At 37.2% G+C, this 14,783-nt stretch overlaps 1 protein-coding gene across 3 annotated transcripts in view; it reads right to left on the bottom strand.

The window, feature by feature from the left end:
* Positions 1 to 14,783, bottom strand: part of CNTNAP2 (contactin associated protein 2) — a 1,959,883-nt gene that overhangs the window by 1,137,681 nt on the left and 807,419 nt on the right. For all 3 annotated transcript variants that reach the window (XM_047694949.1, XM_047694948.1, XM_047694950.1), the window contains one exon: positions 3,698 to 3,845. In XM_047694949.1, coding sequence (XP_047550905.1) covers positions 3,698 to 3,845 — 148 coding nt within the window. The remainder of the gene's footprint in view (positions 1 to 3,697; positions 3,846 to 14,783) is intronic.

The raw sequence follows: 14,783 nt of genomic DNA, 5'->3' as shown, positions 1-14,783 counted from the left end.
GCTCTAAACAACAGCTCTATTCTCTCACATAGATTTTTTTTTTCACTAGATTCAAATCAACGTGTCAGCAGGACCTCAATTCCTCCGGAGGCTCCAAAGGGAATCTTCTCCTCTCCTCTTCCAGCTTTTGGAGGCTGCTGACATTCCTTGACTTATAAAAGTATCACTCGATCTCTGTGCCATGGTCACAGTGCCTCCATTTTCCTGTCTATGAATTCTCCCTCTGCCCACCACTCACAAGGACAGAACCCATGTACCTAGAAGCCCCCCGGATAATGCACGATACTCTCCCCACGCCACAATCATTAACTTAATCAAACGCTCTGACTTATTAAGTAACATTTACAGTTCCAAGGATTAGTACCTGACACCTCTGGAGACCATTATCCAACTTACTACAATCTACTACAATGGTATTTTTCAACTTCTATCCTACATTTTATTTTATGTTACTAGTTCATCATTTACTCCACTGGCACCTACTGGTATAATGTTAATACAGTTTTTAAAGTGTACGATTCCTGCCCCCCCCAGAGACGCTTATATACTACAAAAACCTAGCTTCCTATGTAGCTTCAGGCATTTTTTTCCTTTCCATTTGTGACTCCCAAAGCCCGGGCTAGATGGAGAAGGCTATAATAGTATGAGCTCACCACTTCACAGATCCACTTGCAACAACTGTAGAACACACTGTCCTCTTTTAAGCCACACCTGAGTCACCTCACACTATTTGCCGCTGGGCAAGCTGTGTTTGCCCTTACTCTGAGCTCTAAGTAACCCCATTAACAGTGTTGGTTTTAAAATGATTTTTTAAAGAAAGCCATCTAAAAAATAAGATAATGTGTCTGGATATCCTAACAAGAATAAAATAAAAGATAAAGAGAGGGAGTTGGCTATAAAAAGTATTCAAAAACAACTGGAAAATAGATAAATAAAAGATAATCCAATAGGAAAACGGGCAAAATTCAACAAACACTTCAAAGAAAGAGGTATACAAAGCAAAGACAAGCATAACCTCTTTAAAAATCAGGGAAGTGTTCACTAAAACTAAAATGAGATATAATGAACACTCACCACAATGGTTAAAACTTTGAAATCAAGTTCCCAAATTTGTGAAGCAACAGGAATGCCAATACATTGGCTGTGGGAGTGTGAGTTGATAATAACCACTGCAGAAAAGAATTTTGTCATTACTGACAAAAATTAAACATACATATATCCTAACTTGGTATTATCCTTCCTAAGGTGACATCCATGAGGAATATTTATAGCAATTCTATTAAAATAGCCAAAAATGGAAATAATTCAAACATTCATTAACATAAAATGAATTGATGATTATAGGATATTCATACAATAGAGTAACAGGGCCAATAAATATAATCAAATACCTTAAATAACAGTGTGGATAATTCTTATAATTATTATTTTGAAGAAAGAACTCAGATGGGAAATGACGTATACTTCAGGATTCCATTTTCGTGAAACTAAAAAAAAACGTAAAATTAATCTATGAGGATAAAAATCAAGTGAATTTCTACCTTTAAAAAGCAGCAGTAACTGGGAGGGGGGGCCAGGTGTCAATATGATTATTTTATTGACGTGGTGATGGTTACATCATTGCTCATTTTGTTGGAATCGAGGAGTAGGAAAATAGAACAGCGGTCGTGAGCTCTAGCATTGTACCAGACTCACTGGCTTTCCTTTCAGCTCTATCATTCAGGCGATATGCCTCTGGTGTATTTTAACTTTCACTATTTTTAATCCCGGTAAATACTACTATATTAGTTGTTCCACCTAATGTCTCATGTAATGTTTTCCTTATTCACCATGGTATTACTAACATTCAGCATATTTCATGACACATAATAAGTGCTAAGTAATTTTTTTTTTTAGATTTTTTTTTTAATTTTATTTATTTGACAGAGAGAGATCACAAGTAGGCAGAGAGGCAGGCAGAGAGAGAGAAGAGGAAGCAGGCTCCCTGCTGAGCAGAGAGCCTGATGCTGGGCCTGATCCCAGGACCCTGAGATCATGACCTGAGCCGAAGGCAGAGGCTTAACCCACTGAGCCACCCAGGCACCCCCAGTGCTAAGTAATTATTAATAAATTTCATACATCATGGTTTCCATGAAGAGCATTACACATTTTTCATTTACTGAACATGCTCCCTAGAAAATCCATCATGCAGAGGAAAATACCACATTTTGTCTTGGCCTTCCCAATGTGCTGATACTTAGAATATGTGTGAACACAGAATTCTGTATCCATAATGCCAGGACCACATACAGAGAACCCAGATTTATGTTAAGGCTCATTTTAGGCTTCTCCTAACAAGTTAAATCTTCCTCCTGAAGATCTATATTCTGCTGAAGAACTACATTTCTCTGCCTCTCTACTCATTGTATTTGCTATAATAAAGTGATGACCAAATAAAATAAACACCTGAAGAACTTTTAAATGATCTCCATGGCCCCTTTGTAGTAACCACTTCAGTTTGCACGTAACAATATTGCTCATGAATAAAAAAATATGATTTGGTTATCACAACAGCTACTATTTCCACACCAATCTCTGTAACTGATTTCTACAGAGGTGAAAGCTTTATATATATTTTTATTATAAACTACTAAATGTTTGGTTAATTTTAAAAAGCTTGCCAATAGGTCATTTGCCATCTTCTGGTTGTAGTGAACTTTTATTTTTACGTATCTGTAAGAGAGGTAAGGGAGAGTCTAATGGTAGACTCCTAGGAGGAGGGAAATATTTTATCATAGAATTCATATTCTAAAGCCAGTATCTGCAAATCATGTATTTGCAGATTGAGTCTCTACTACCTAGCGGCCTCAAAACACCTCAAACAATCTCTAAAGTAATTCTGTGTTGGTACTGCTTTCATAGAAGCAAATAAGCAAAGACACATCTTCGGTAGATAAATCCATCATCAACCTTGGCCTGAAAGAAATTCCACAGATGAAAGTTTTAAAGAAACTAAGGTCATAGTCAAGAAGATGGGGAAGAGAAGGACAGGCAGATAAGAGGGCTGTAAAGAAGAAGACAGAAGAATAGGAAAGGCAAACAAGCACTACTGGTAAAAATGAGTAGAAACAAGACAGCAGAGCTGTAATCCCCCAAAATCCATATATTAGAATCACCAGACATCTATATAATGTTTTTAAGAAATAAATAAGAAAAAGAGCTTAAAACATGATTAAAAGAAAAGCATCATTTTAGGGGACCAAGGCAATTTTTTAAAGGAGCAAATAAAACTTGCAGACATATCAAATATCCTTGACATTAAAATTTAGTGGTTAGCTTTAAAAGAGTAAAAGGTGAAATTGATGAGAATTGGCAGGGAATTCTCAAGAATATATCCAAAATCCATCACAAAGAGTCAAAATGATGGATAATAATGTAAGTTTCTACTTTTAAATATTGCATAAGACTTCAGGTAACTAACTTAATAAGCTTTGTCGTTTTAGTCTACGGAACAAAAATCCTTTGCTTAAGGTATTTTTATGTGTTTCTGTGTAAAGATGTAAAAATATATCTAGAACATATAGATAAACTTATATATTTATATATAAAAACAAGGCAGTTTATTGTCAGAGAAAGCAAGTAATGTTAAATAATCAAAAATAAATCACTAATTAAATGAAAATGACAAAATCCACCATAAATTTCAACAGATACTCACAGTAAGAACAGCCATAGACCTCAACTCTGAGCCCAATGCGGCCTTCTCCATTCCAGTCCAGGGGCACGATGCGCACATAGCGGGCGATCACTGGATGCTGTAAATCATGACGAACCACACTATCAGAGTTGATGTTCCCAGGAAATGCCTGGAAAAAAAGAAAAGGGATTAAAAAATTAAAGAAAAACGTACGTTGGAAACAACCACGTTCTCTGTGTGCTAAGATAAATGTAAGTTTTCTTCTCCAATGGCAGGATTTTATATTTTCTACTATAAACAATTTGAACAAAGCTACCATACTTCCTTTGTTTGAAAACAAGTCTGGTTTTAAATGGAAACCAGGCCAAAATCTCTAAGTGTCCTTTTGAAGGTGAAAAAACACACATATTAGCAGAATGAAACACTACACGGAACCCACCACACTATCCAGTAAATATTTAAATTACGAGTTCTCATATTTTACATTTAAATTACAGTTTTTCAGCCTCCAACCATATTTCTTGCTTTTTAAAAATCTCTCCACATTACCTTCCCATGCCACCATTAGTAATCTGAACTTTTTTTCAACATCAGTTAGATTAAAAGAACAAATGAATACATTGTGCAAATACCCAGAGTTTTCTACCTTTTATTGGCATGAACACATTTACGGAGTTTACAAGTTGGTCAGAAATGTTTCCATTCCAGATTTCTCATTTACAGAGGATGTGGTCAAATCAAAAGAGTGATTTCCCATGAACCTCATTTACATTGAGAACTTCCCATTGTCTTATGTTTTTTCAGCAGAGAACAAATGGATTTCCTTCAGGCATGGCTATCATTCATTCAGGAAACATTTGTAAAACATGTATTTCACAGTAAGTATAGAACAAGATAATATGGGGACATAAGATACCTAGAGCCATAGACACTATACTCCAAACAATCACAATCTAATAGGGAAAATGTCAGTATAAAATTCTAATTCAAGGAAGATTTAAAGAAACAGACAATCATAATTTAGAAAATATAAGTCAAATAAATGAGAAATGTATGTCTGTTTTATTTTAAACATTAGCAGTTTTAATTTCATACATACATTCTAGCTCTTTCTATATTAGATAACTTGAATTTTTGTAATGTTGTATCCCATGTGCCCTCCTCTTTTATATTTGTTTATATGATCTCTTAAACACTGAAATAAGAGTTTTAAGAAGAAAACTGCCCCTTTTTAATCACACACACAAAAAAACCCCCACAACATAAGCGCCATATGACATGGCTAATTTGTTGTCTTCTTGACCTGAGGCTTTGAATTTGCTTCTTTATAAAAATAGAAGTTCTATCTTTAAAAAATTATTTGTAACACTTTTTTAAACACATAAAATTGATAAGAAGCACAAAAGACATGCTTTTGATAAAAAGTCCATAGCAGCTTTGAAGCAGGAGGCTCCGGTTTACTCTCAACACACATGGCACCGCCCTGAATTTGCAGTTGCCGGTTTGTTACCTGATGGGCATTCTTCACACTCTAGCCTCCGAAACACACAATGTGCAGTATAAGACCTAGTAATATAGGGCTCAGAAGGAAATATTTCCTCAGGATTAAAACTATTTTCTATAACATATAGACACCCCAATAATCTACATGAGGGTAAAATTTAGTCTAAACCACGTACAGTTGCATGTCTGAAAACTGGGATGGTCTTCGGGAATGATCCCGTTGAGCCCTCCAGGGTTTTCCTCATCCTTGGCTGTATCTGCCTTTGCAGAATGGGCCACACCTACCTTCAAGCCCGCAATGAGCTTTAAGTCGTGAATGTTAACACTGAGAGCATCTTCTTTGTATCTTACTGACAAAATTTGATCAGGAAAACCAGAAAAAGATTTTTCTTTTTTTCTTTTAGGTATTTTTCTAGCCAGGCTGTAGCTTTACAAAGATGCCAGGAATGTATTCTATTAAACTGTGGCTGCATTTTAATACCACTATTGGTAGTTCTGGCCGCAAAAGTAATATGGGTGAGGATCCCTGACCAAAATCACTGGAATTAAATCCTTACAGCATTTAATTAATCTAAAATACATCTTAAATATTACTCAGTAAAAGCCACCAAACAATTTGTCTTGAGGATGTGCTTGCTGTAGTGCTTGGTGATGATATATAAATACTAACAACAACAATACCAAGTAACTCTTTGGGAGCGCTATCTCTGAGACATCTGTAGTTTTTTGAGGTCTAAAAGAAAACAAAACACAACATTCTTCTGTGTTTATCCTCTACTCCAAAACTTCACTCTGACACCAAATGCATGAGTTTTCCTACACATTAAGGAATTCTCCCATTCTCCATTGATACTAGCTGGAGGTTCTATAATTTAACGCAATTCTAACACTACCTATCTGGAGATAGAGTCAGATCCCACAGGTTAGGGGAGGGGGCCCACAAGACCAACCCATTTCAGATGCCTATCTCAAGTCTAATTTGTCCCTTCTGCTTCTGACAGACCAGCTAAAAGTAGATTCCCATGACCCCCTTCTCAAGTCTGACCCTTTGCTAGAATGGCTCACAGAACTCAGAAAACCAGTTTACTACTATATTACTGTTTTATCATAAAAGGATACAACTCAGCAATGGCCAGGCAGAAGAGATGCACAGAGCAAGGTATGTGGGAAGGGCTTCCACATCTTCTCCAGGGGTGCCACCTCCCTCAGTCCTCTACATATCCACCAGCCCAAAATACTTCCCAACACCAACTTCAGAGATTTTTAGGGAGGTCTCAGAATGCAAGCAAAATCATTAAATCACTGGCCATTGACGATTAAACTCTCCAGAGGTCAGGATGGTTCAACTGTTAACCAGCACCCCGCCTTTTTGTGATTATCTAGGGGCTTTCCAAAAATCACCTCTAGCATAAACTCTGGCGTAGCTCAAAGGAGCTTATTTTTTTTTTAAGATTTTATTTATTTATTTGACAGACAGAGATCACAAGTAGGCAGAGAGGCAGACAGAAAGAGAGGGGGAAGCAGGCTCCCCACTGTGCAGAGAGCCCCATGCGGGGCTCCATCCCAGGACCCTGGGATCGTGACCTGAGCTGAAGGCAGAGGCTTAACCCACTGAGCCACCCAGGTGCCCCAGGAGCTTATTATGAATAACAAAAAAAAATCCATTTCACCTTTATTGTACTTATCTCTTAGGAAACTACAAGGATTTGAGGAGCTGTGTGCCAGGAATGATAGACAAAGAACAAAAAATATATTTCTTATAAATCACATTAGCACAGGCCTAAAATAATATGGAAAAAGTTACAAAAGGCAGTATTAAAAGAAACTGCAAAAGTGGACAATACAGGTAATAATTTCAGTAATATCTGGAGCTCTACGAAAACTATATAATCAGGAAAAAAGGAAAGAAACAGACTTCAGCTGGACAGGAGGGGAGAACGGTGTCTGGGAGATGCAGATAAATGGAGGAGGAGCAGAGAACAGGTTATTCCTGGTGCAGAGAAGGAACTCAGGTCTAAGGCTTAAGACTTAATGAACTCAATTTTAGCACTTGTGCTGGAAAGATTCATTCATACATGCATTCATTCACTGATCCATTCACTCATCATTCACTCAGGGAATAGCTAAGAGCACAATATATTGTTCAAATCACTGGGGTTACAGGAGTAAACAATACAGAGTTTCAGTTTTCATGGCATTTATGTATTAAAGTACATAACTGGGTAGCTAATAGATAATATTTAATGAACGTGTGTGTATATACATTACTGACATGACATTACATAATATGTGTATGTTGTTACATATTAAATTACATATACAGTATACAATAATGAGCATACCTTGCATGTTCGGGGATAATAAGGAAACCAGGGCTTTTGGAACACAGTGAAGAAAGGAAGAACAGGGTAGAAGATGTTGGGAGGGGTGGAGACCAGAGCAGACAGGACTGTAAACCATGACCATGTTGTACATTTCATTTTAAGCATACCAGAAAGAAATCCATTGGAGGGTTTTAAGCAAAAAAATTACGCATCACTGTTAAGATCAGGGCCACTAACACCCCCTCCCTGAATACAGTGAAGTTCCTAGAAAAACAGAAGACAACAGCATAACATAAATTACAGAATCATACTGGATAGAATGATCTGGTGACCAGTATTCCTGAGCAGGGGGGTGCTTCGGGGAGAAGGAAAGAACAGTGGTGCAGAAGTGAGTCCGGAAGAGAAGAGACAGGAAACTTACTACAACCTGGATCCCAAATGCACCACAGGTGAGGAGAGAAAACAAAACAGAACCCAGAACTACTGGGAATGAGGCTTTCCTTCCACTAAACTCCTGCTCGTCATCCTGCTATTATAAAGGCATGGATGTCAGAAAAAGACAAAGTAGGTACATCTGTGGAAACGGCAGTCCAGCATCTAAATCCAGAACATGCTGAAGAAAACCTCTGGGCTTTTTCAATATTTGCCTTGTTTCCTCATTTTTTAAATTTTTTCAAATCAACTGAATAAATATCGATAAATACAAAGATACCTGAATGGAAAGATAATTAGTGAAGATTTAGATATATTGCATGTGAAATTTCACCATCACACTGAAAGGTCACACATCGAGAATTTGAGATGTTTCCGCTAGTTGTGTTTTATTGAAGTTGAGCTTCGTGGAGAGGGCATATGTATTATTTATGAACAAATGCATGTCATATGGTATTTTCTCTGGTGTTCACAGCATCAGTAAATTGTGTGTTTTGCACTTCTTCTCATTTTCAAGCATCGATATTTAAGCCATTATTTTAATTGGAGTTTAAAACTTTTCCAAAGAAGAGTGTAGGTGTTACCAATCACTGCCTTGAATATAAAGGCATGAATATGTATGAAATGTCTCCTTTTATACAGCAGTATTTGGAAAAGTTAAATACAGAAAGAGGTACAACCATTGATTTAATAAAAACAACATCTAATATTTATATATCACTTTATTATTTAAAGAGTCCTAGTACATGTTGTATTGTTTGCACCTCCTTAAGTTTGGTAGGGACGCACTTTTTTCAAATCAGGAAATTTAGTCTCAGAGAACTTACAGGATGTCTGTCAAATAGCTCAGTAAGGGCAAGCCGGGCAAAGTAACAAGCTTGGCAGGCGTCCCTACACTGAGTTTGGTTTGAGAATAAAATTTTGAGTTGGGAATAAAGGTTTTTGTATTTAGGCACAACACATTTTATTTTTGATATTTGATACTGCATATTTATCAAATTTGAAGTCTGAGAATTCTTATCATACCACATTCTGGATGTACATTTGATTTCTGGCTCATTTACTATACAGCATATTTGCCTGCTTACTCTATTTCTCTCTTCAATTTTATCTGAACAAACTTTGACAAAAATTAGAATTTTATTTTCTTACACTTTTTCCCCAAAACATGCTCCCATTGTGGTCACTAACGAAAGCTCCTCTGCAGCTTTTAATAGAAATAATTAAAAAGTTTGAATGACAGGGTTTACTAAAAAAAGAAAGGCTGGTCTGCTGTAGTACACACCTCACTTAAATAACAAGGAGTACTCTGTCATAAGTCTTAAAAAGAAGCATTTCTTTTCAAATAATTTGACTCTTCAGCACCCACCGGTGGTTTTTCAGATAGATGCGAAAAGAAAGAATAAACAAGGTAAAACATTCAGCTGATATTTACAAAATCTTTAAGAACTGGAAATCTGCATGAAAAATTGAAAAATTAAAATGAATTTACATCTTTCCTGAATGAAACAATATGCTTTAAAATTCACCCTATGGAAAATGTCACAGAGTAATACATGTTTTGTGGATACATGAAAACAACCGACAAATTCATCATTAAGACTGAAAAATCAATCACAGGAGCTTGTGAATTATAAGTCATCACTATTAAATCTCTTCTACTGGCTGTGAGTTCTATATATGCTTAGAAGAATAGGGTTTGGGGGGTTTTGTTTGTTTTTGTTTTTTTGTAACTAACACAGCATTTATGTAACTCGGGAGGCTTTAAACTTAGTAAAACTAAGAGCAATAGAACTTAAAACCTGTGCTGCTACTTGAGAGTGACTGTCCTACAAATTACTAAACTTAGAAATAAGTCAATCGGAGAAAGACAACTATCATATGATCTCCCTGATATGAGGGAGAGGAGATGCAACATGGGGGGTTAAGGGGGTAGAAGAGTAAATGAAACAAGACGGGATCGGGAGGGAGACAAACCATAAGTGACTCTTAATCTCACAAAACAAACTGAGGGTTGCTGGGGGGAGGGGGGGTTTGGGAGGGGGGGGTGGGGTTATGGATATTGGGGAGGGTGTGTGCTATGGTGAGTGCTGTGAAGTGCGTAAACCTGGCGATTCACAGGCCTGTACCCCTGGGGATAAAAATATATGTTTATTAAAAATAAAAATAAATTACTAAACTTCATAGAAGAGGGGGTAGGGGCAGGGGTGAAACAGGTGCTGGGGATTGAGCACCATGACCTACGGAAATTACTGAATTCCAGGTGTTGTACAACCTGAAAGTAATAGTACACTGTATGTTAACTAACTGGAATTAAAAGAAACACTTAAAATACAGCGAAGAGTTAGAATTTTTTAAGAAAACATACTGTGAGTTATTCAGAATGCTAACTGTATAAGGTAAACATCGCTAGAGTTTTAATAACTAAAAGTTCCCCACCAAGCGGCACCGGACATCTACTCTAGCTGAAACAAGAGTTCAGGTGGCCTGACACAAGAAAGGTAGACTTTTTCTGTAAAATACCGAACAGTTAATACTTTCAGCTTAGCAGACTGCATACCTCTCAGTCCCATATCCTTTTTCTTCCTCTTCCTTTTTATTTTAACACCACTGGAACAATGTAAAAACCGTCAGAGCTCACAGACTTTAAAAGAACAGAGACAGAGTTAGCCCACAGGCTATACTTGCCAACCCCTCGTCTAAGAGAATCTTTCAAATAGATAAATCCTCCCCTCAACTCCAATAGGATGCAGAAGTCTAAAATCATAGAAAAACTTTTCCACCACTTGGCATTTAAAAACCAATAAACTTTGGGAAAACATTTTGTCATCCCTTGAAGCATATAATTTATCAGACTGGAGGAAAATATATAGGGATTTAGAAGTAGGCTGTGTGTGATGCATGAAGTAAAATTTCCCTCAAATTCACTGTTATGGGGTCTGAAGTGTAACTTACGAAGTATTTTATGAAGAGAATAAATATATTTGGTCCTCACTAAAACCTCACCTTTCAAGAAACCTAAAATAAGGGACCACAAGCTTCTATAGTAAATGAGTGAGAATGTGTATCTTAGGGCAAAGGTTTTGCTTAAGACAAAAAAATATGTGTCTGAAACACAGCTATTGTGTAAGCGAGCCTAGGAGGAGTTCTTAGTGCTATTGCCAACGAGTCTCCTAGGTGGGAAATTATGTGAGAAAAACAACAACACAAGAATATGTCCTAATGTGAGAGATCTTAATTTCTTAAAACATAAAATATCTCTGCTGCAACAAAAGCACATATTGATTTTTTCCTTAAGTTGATGTCATAAACCTGTGATCACTATAATCACTTTTCTTTAAGTAGAATTTTATTTGTTGCTGGATTTTAAATTTTATTTTCCCCATGCTAACAATTTACATCAAAATATAGAAATAGATTTTCCATTCTGCAGCCTTGATGTGAGTCTCCAGGTCTGGTTACACTGCATGCTGAGGCAGAAGAAAAGAAGCATTTTCGTAAATACTGCCTCTGTTACACTCCAGATCTGGCTTTGTCACCTGAACTTTCTTGTCATCATTTTCATCCGGCTGTACAAACATGCCTGGCAAGACTCTGCTCAGACAGCGCTTCCTGAAGTTAAGGATATCACCCGACCCTCACTCCTCAATCCCCCAGTATTCCACACGGATCCTCAGAACACCCTGTACTTAACTCTCTGCACTCAGCTGAAATTACATCATTGTGTAATTAATCATCCACTGTAGGCCAGCTTTGAAGTCTGTGATCAAACCTCTGGTCCACCACTCTATCTGACGGCCCTCCACAATGGTCGGCGTCCGAGGAGTTATCCACTAACAATCAGATTAAATGAATGAATAAAAGTGAGCATTCCCTAACTCCCACCCCTTTACATTTCACAGCTCTTGTTATTTCTGGATGTACCAAAGCCAGTTCGGTAACCAGTCATAGTAAATAAACCCCGTTTGATAATATCCTACAGAAGAAAAAGAACAAGCGTGCTAGTCTGATTCAAGACCCTAGGCAAATCAATAGTGTTTTCCCAAAGGTACGATGATATCATCATAATATGTAAAGTCGCAGGCGTCGCCGAGATCATACAGAAAAAAGGAAATGGTCATGCAAAAATCGTGTCAAAATCGGGGGACAAATAATAGGAGAAATGTGACAGTTGACACAGGCACAGCAGCCCACATCAAATCAGATAATTCACTTGAGCTCTGCCAAAAACATACTCTTTTTGGGTTATAAAACCGTCGCAACATGTTGTGTGGCAAATGCCAAAACACTCTCTGTATGTGAGCAGTAATACTTCCTCTGAGCGTTTCTGCTCTTGACTCAACTAGAAAGGTCTTCTCTTTCCAGTTTTGCCAAAGTTACAAACAAAGTTTAGAAGTATTTTACTAGGAGAACCATCGATTAAGAAACATGATATAAGAACAATACTATAACTAAGAAAAACAATAAGGTAAAATATTTTAAAATCTAGGTCTTCAATTTCTTTCCCTTTATTTCTACGGGAATCACATGATGACAGCATTCTAAGGTTTTGCCCTTTGTGCTCAACTGCTCTCAGCCTACCACAGTTTATTTAGCTATGCTTCTGTTAAGAGACTCCAGGGCAGTCTCCAGTTTTTTACTATTATGAATGAAATTGCTGTGAGCATGTGTATAAAATGCACACGGGGAGAATTTCTGACTCACAGAGTAGATACATGCTTAAATTTTTAAGAAATTGTCAAACTTTTTCTCAGTGTTTATGTCTACATGTAGTTTCAATTGAATCAGAGAAATCTCTACTATATATTCCTTTTCTCCTCTCTACTGTATATGTTCTATAACTTAAATTCATTATTTTTACATTTATATTGATTTTTCTCTCCAAACTTCCCTAAATTTTTTTCTTTATCCTACATGTCAAGCCATAAAAAAGGATGAAAATAATTAGATAAGTGCTACCTGTTATCTGTATTTGTCAATATTTGAAATAAACACACAAAGTAAGAAAAACAAAGGCAGTGTTACCAAGCTTAACAGTGTTCAAAGAGAGCATAACTGACAGAAGTCTGGAGATGGAAACGTTTGAAAGATGCAGAAGGAAAGGGACACAATGGATAAAATCCATGTCCTTCATTTAATGAATCAGGAGACCTGTACAAAGCTCCACAGAACAGCAAATCCACTTACTAGTATTAGAAGCAACAAAATTAACAAGGAGATAATTTAAAATATTTGATATCATTTCTAAAAGCAGACCAGGTATGGGGAAATGTTAGCTAACTACAAACTGATCTATCAAGAAGTCAATACTGGTTACTGGGGTGGGAACTTTTGCTATTTAAATGAAATTTTTTGGTAATATTTGATTAAAAATACTTATCCATACACTACTTTGATAAAGACAAACCACAATATTTTTCTGTGGGGGTGTAGCTGAAACTTTGGCTTTAGGATTCCTGGCATACTACCCAGATGGAGACACATCAGGTGTGAGGTTCATCTTGTCTGTAAAAATAAAATCGAACTAGCTGCTTAAAGAAGCATAAGACTCCTGGTACTGAGCCCAGAAAGAAATTTCTCAAATGAGTCCTCTTGTAGAAGGAACCATGCTACACAATAAACAAAGTGTTCAGTGACATCTGTATAAGAACATAACAACAAATCTCACAGGAGGTCTCTTACAGTTTCCTTCAATGTAGCTCCATGGAAAAAATGCCAAAACACAATTCAGTAAACAAAATTTTACAATGTAATCAATACTTTCAATGCAGGTATTCCGTTCTCTGCTGACTGGCTTCATCTAGAAATAGTTCAGGGTATCTAGAGGAATGAATGGATTGCTTTGCCTTCAGATTATCCTCTGTAAACCCTGTTTTCTCAAGCATTTGATATTTCAATGGCAATGAATTTGAGAATATACTTGGAAGTACCCAGAGTATATCTAAATGTGGAACCAAATGCTTTCATAAACATAAGATCAAGTATTATTCAGGGTGAATATCAGTATTAGCAAAGTAAATCACCATAGGAAACAAAGGCAAAAGAAAAAAAATTAAATTTCCTCACTGTCTACAGGCTACTGACAAATCCCTGAAACAGGCAGTGACCTTCCTCTGGGAGTTCACCTGTCTTGATGATGACACTTTGCTAAGGCCAAAAGGCAATCTTAGCTTAACATTATCCTGACCCCCCAGGATCCTCTAAGTCTTCTTTAACATATAAAAATTCCTCTGTAAACGTCCTTTAACTCTACACACACACACACACCTGCCCCCAAGACACATAGTCGGAATCATCCTCTAAGTGTAGGGCCCGCTGATACGCATCTGAAGGGTCTCATGAACGATGTTTTATTAGATGGTAATAAATGACCTTTTCCCAACAATAGCTAGCCCCCTCAAAGGTCCTGGAAACCTTACTTCCAAAATTCCTTAGAGATTCAGGCTATCTCCCTAGCCCTCTCCCAACATGAAAGTAACTAATCAGTTCCCCTATCAGAGCCCCAGTGCAGCTCCTTCTGCCCACGGGCACTGTGCCTGTGCTTTAACAAAAACACCTTTTTGCACTGAAGAGGTCTCAAGAATTCTATCTTGGCTGTCAGCTCTGAACCCCCACATTTCCTACTCTGTAAGAATCTTTGCCATCTTAACATTTATTGCTTGTTAGTGCTGGAAAGTCCCATTCCAGTATCACCTGCCCAGTGTAACTGACTATCGCCTCCTGCTGACTGGAGACATCTCATAATTTTGTGGGAGACCAGACACCATTTTAACCACACCATGCTTACTGCCTGTGCAGCAAAGGTCCTTGCTTAGCCTAATTTTGGGAGGAAACTTCTGGATCATGGG

This window comes from Lutra lutra, chromosome 11, assembly GCF_902655055.1.
Source record: "Lutra lutra chromosome 11, mLutLut1.2, whole genome shotgun sequence".
In the NCBI taxonomy this organism is placed as follows: Eukaryota; Metazoa; Chordata; class Mammalia; order Carnivora; family Mustelidae; genus Lutra; species Lutra lutra.
The sequence above is the reverse complement of the archived record's forward strand: the minus strand, read 5'-3'. Positions and strand labels throughout refer to the sequence as shown.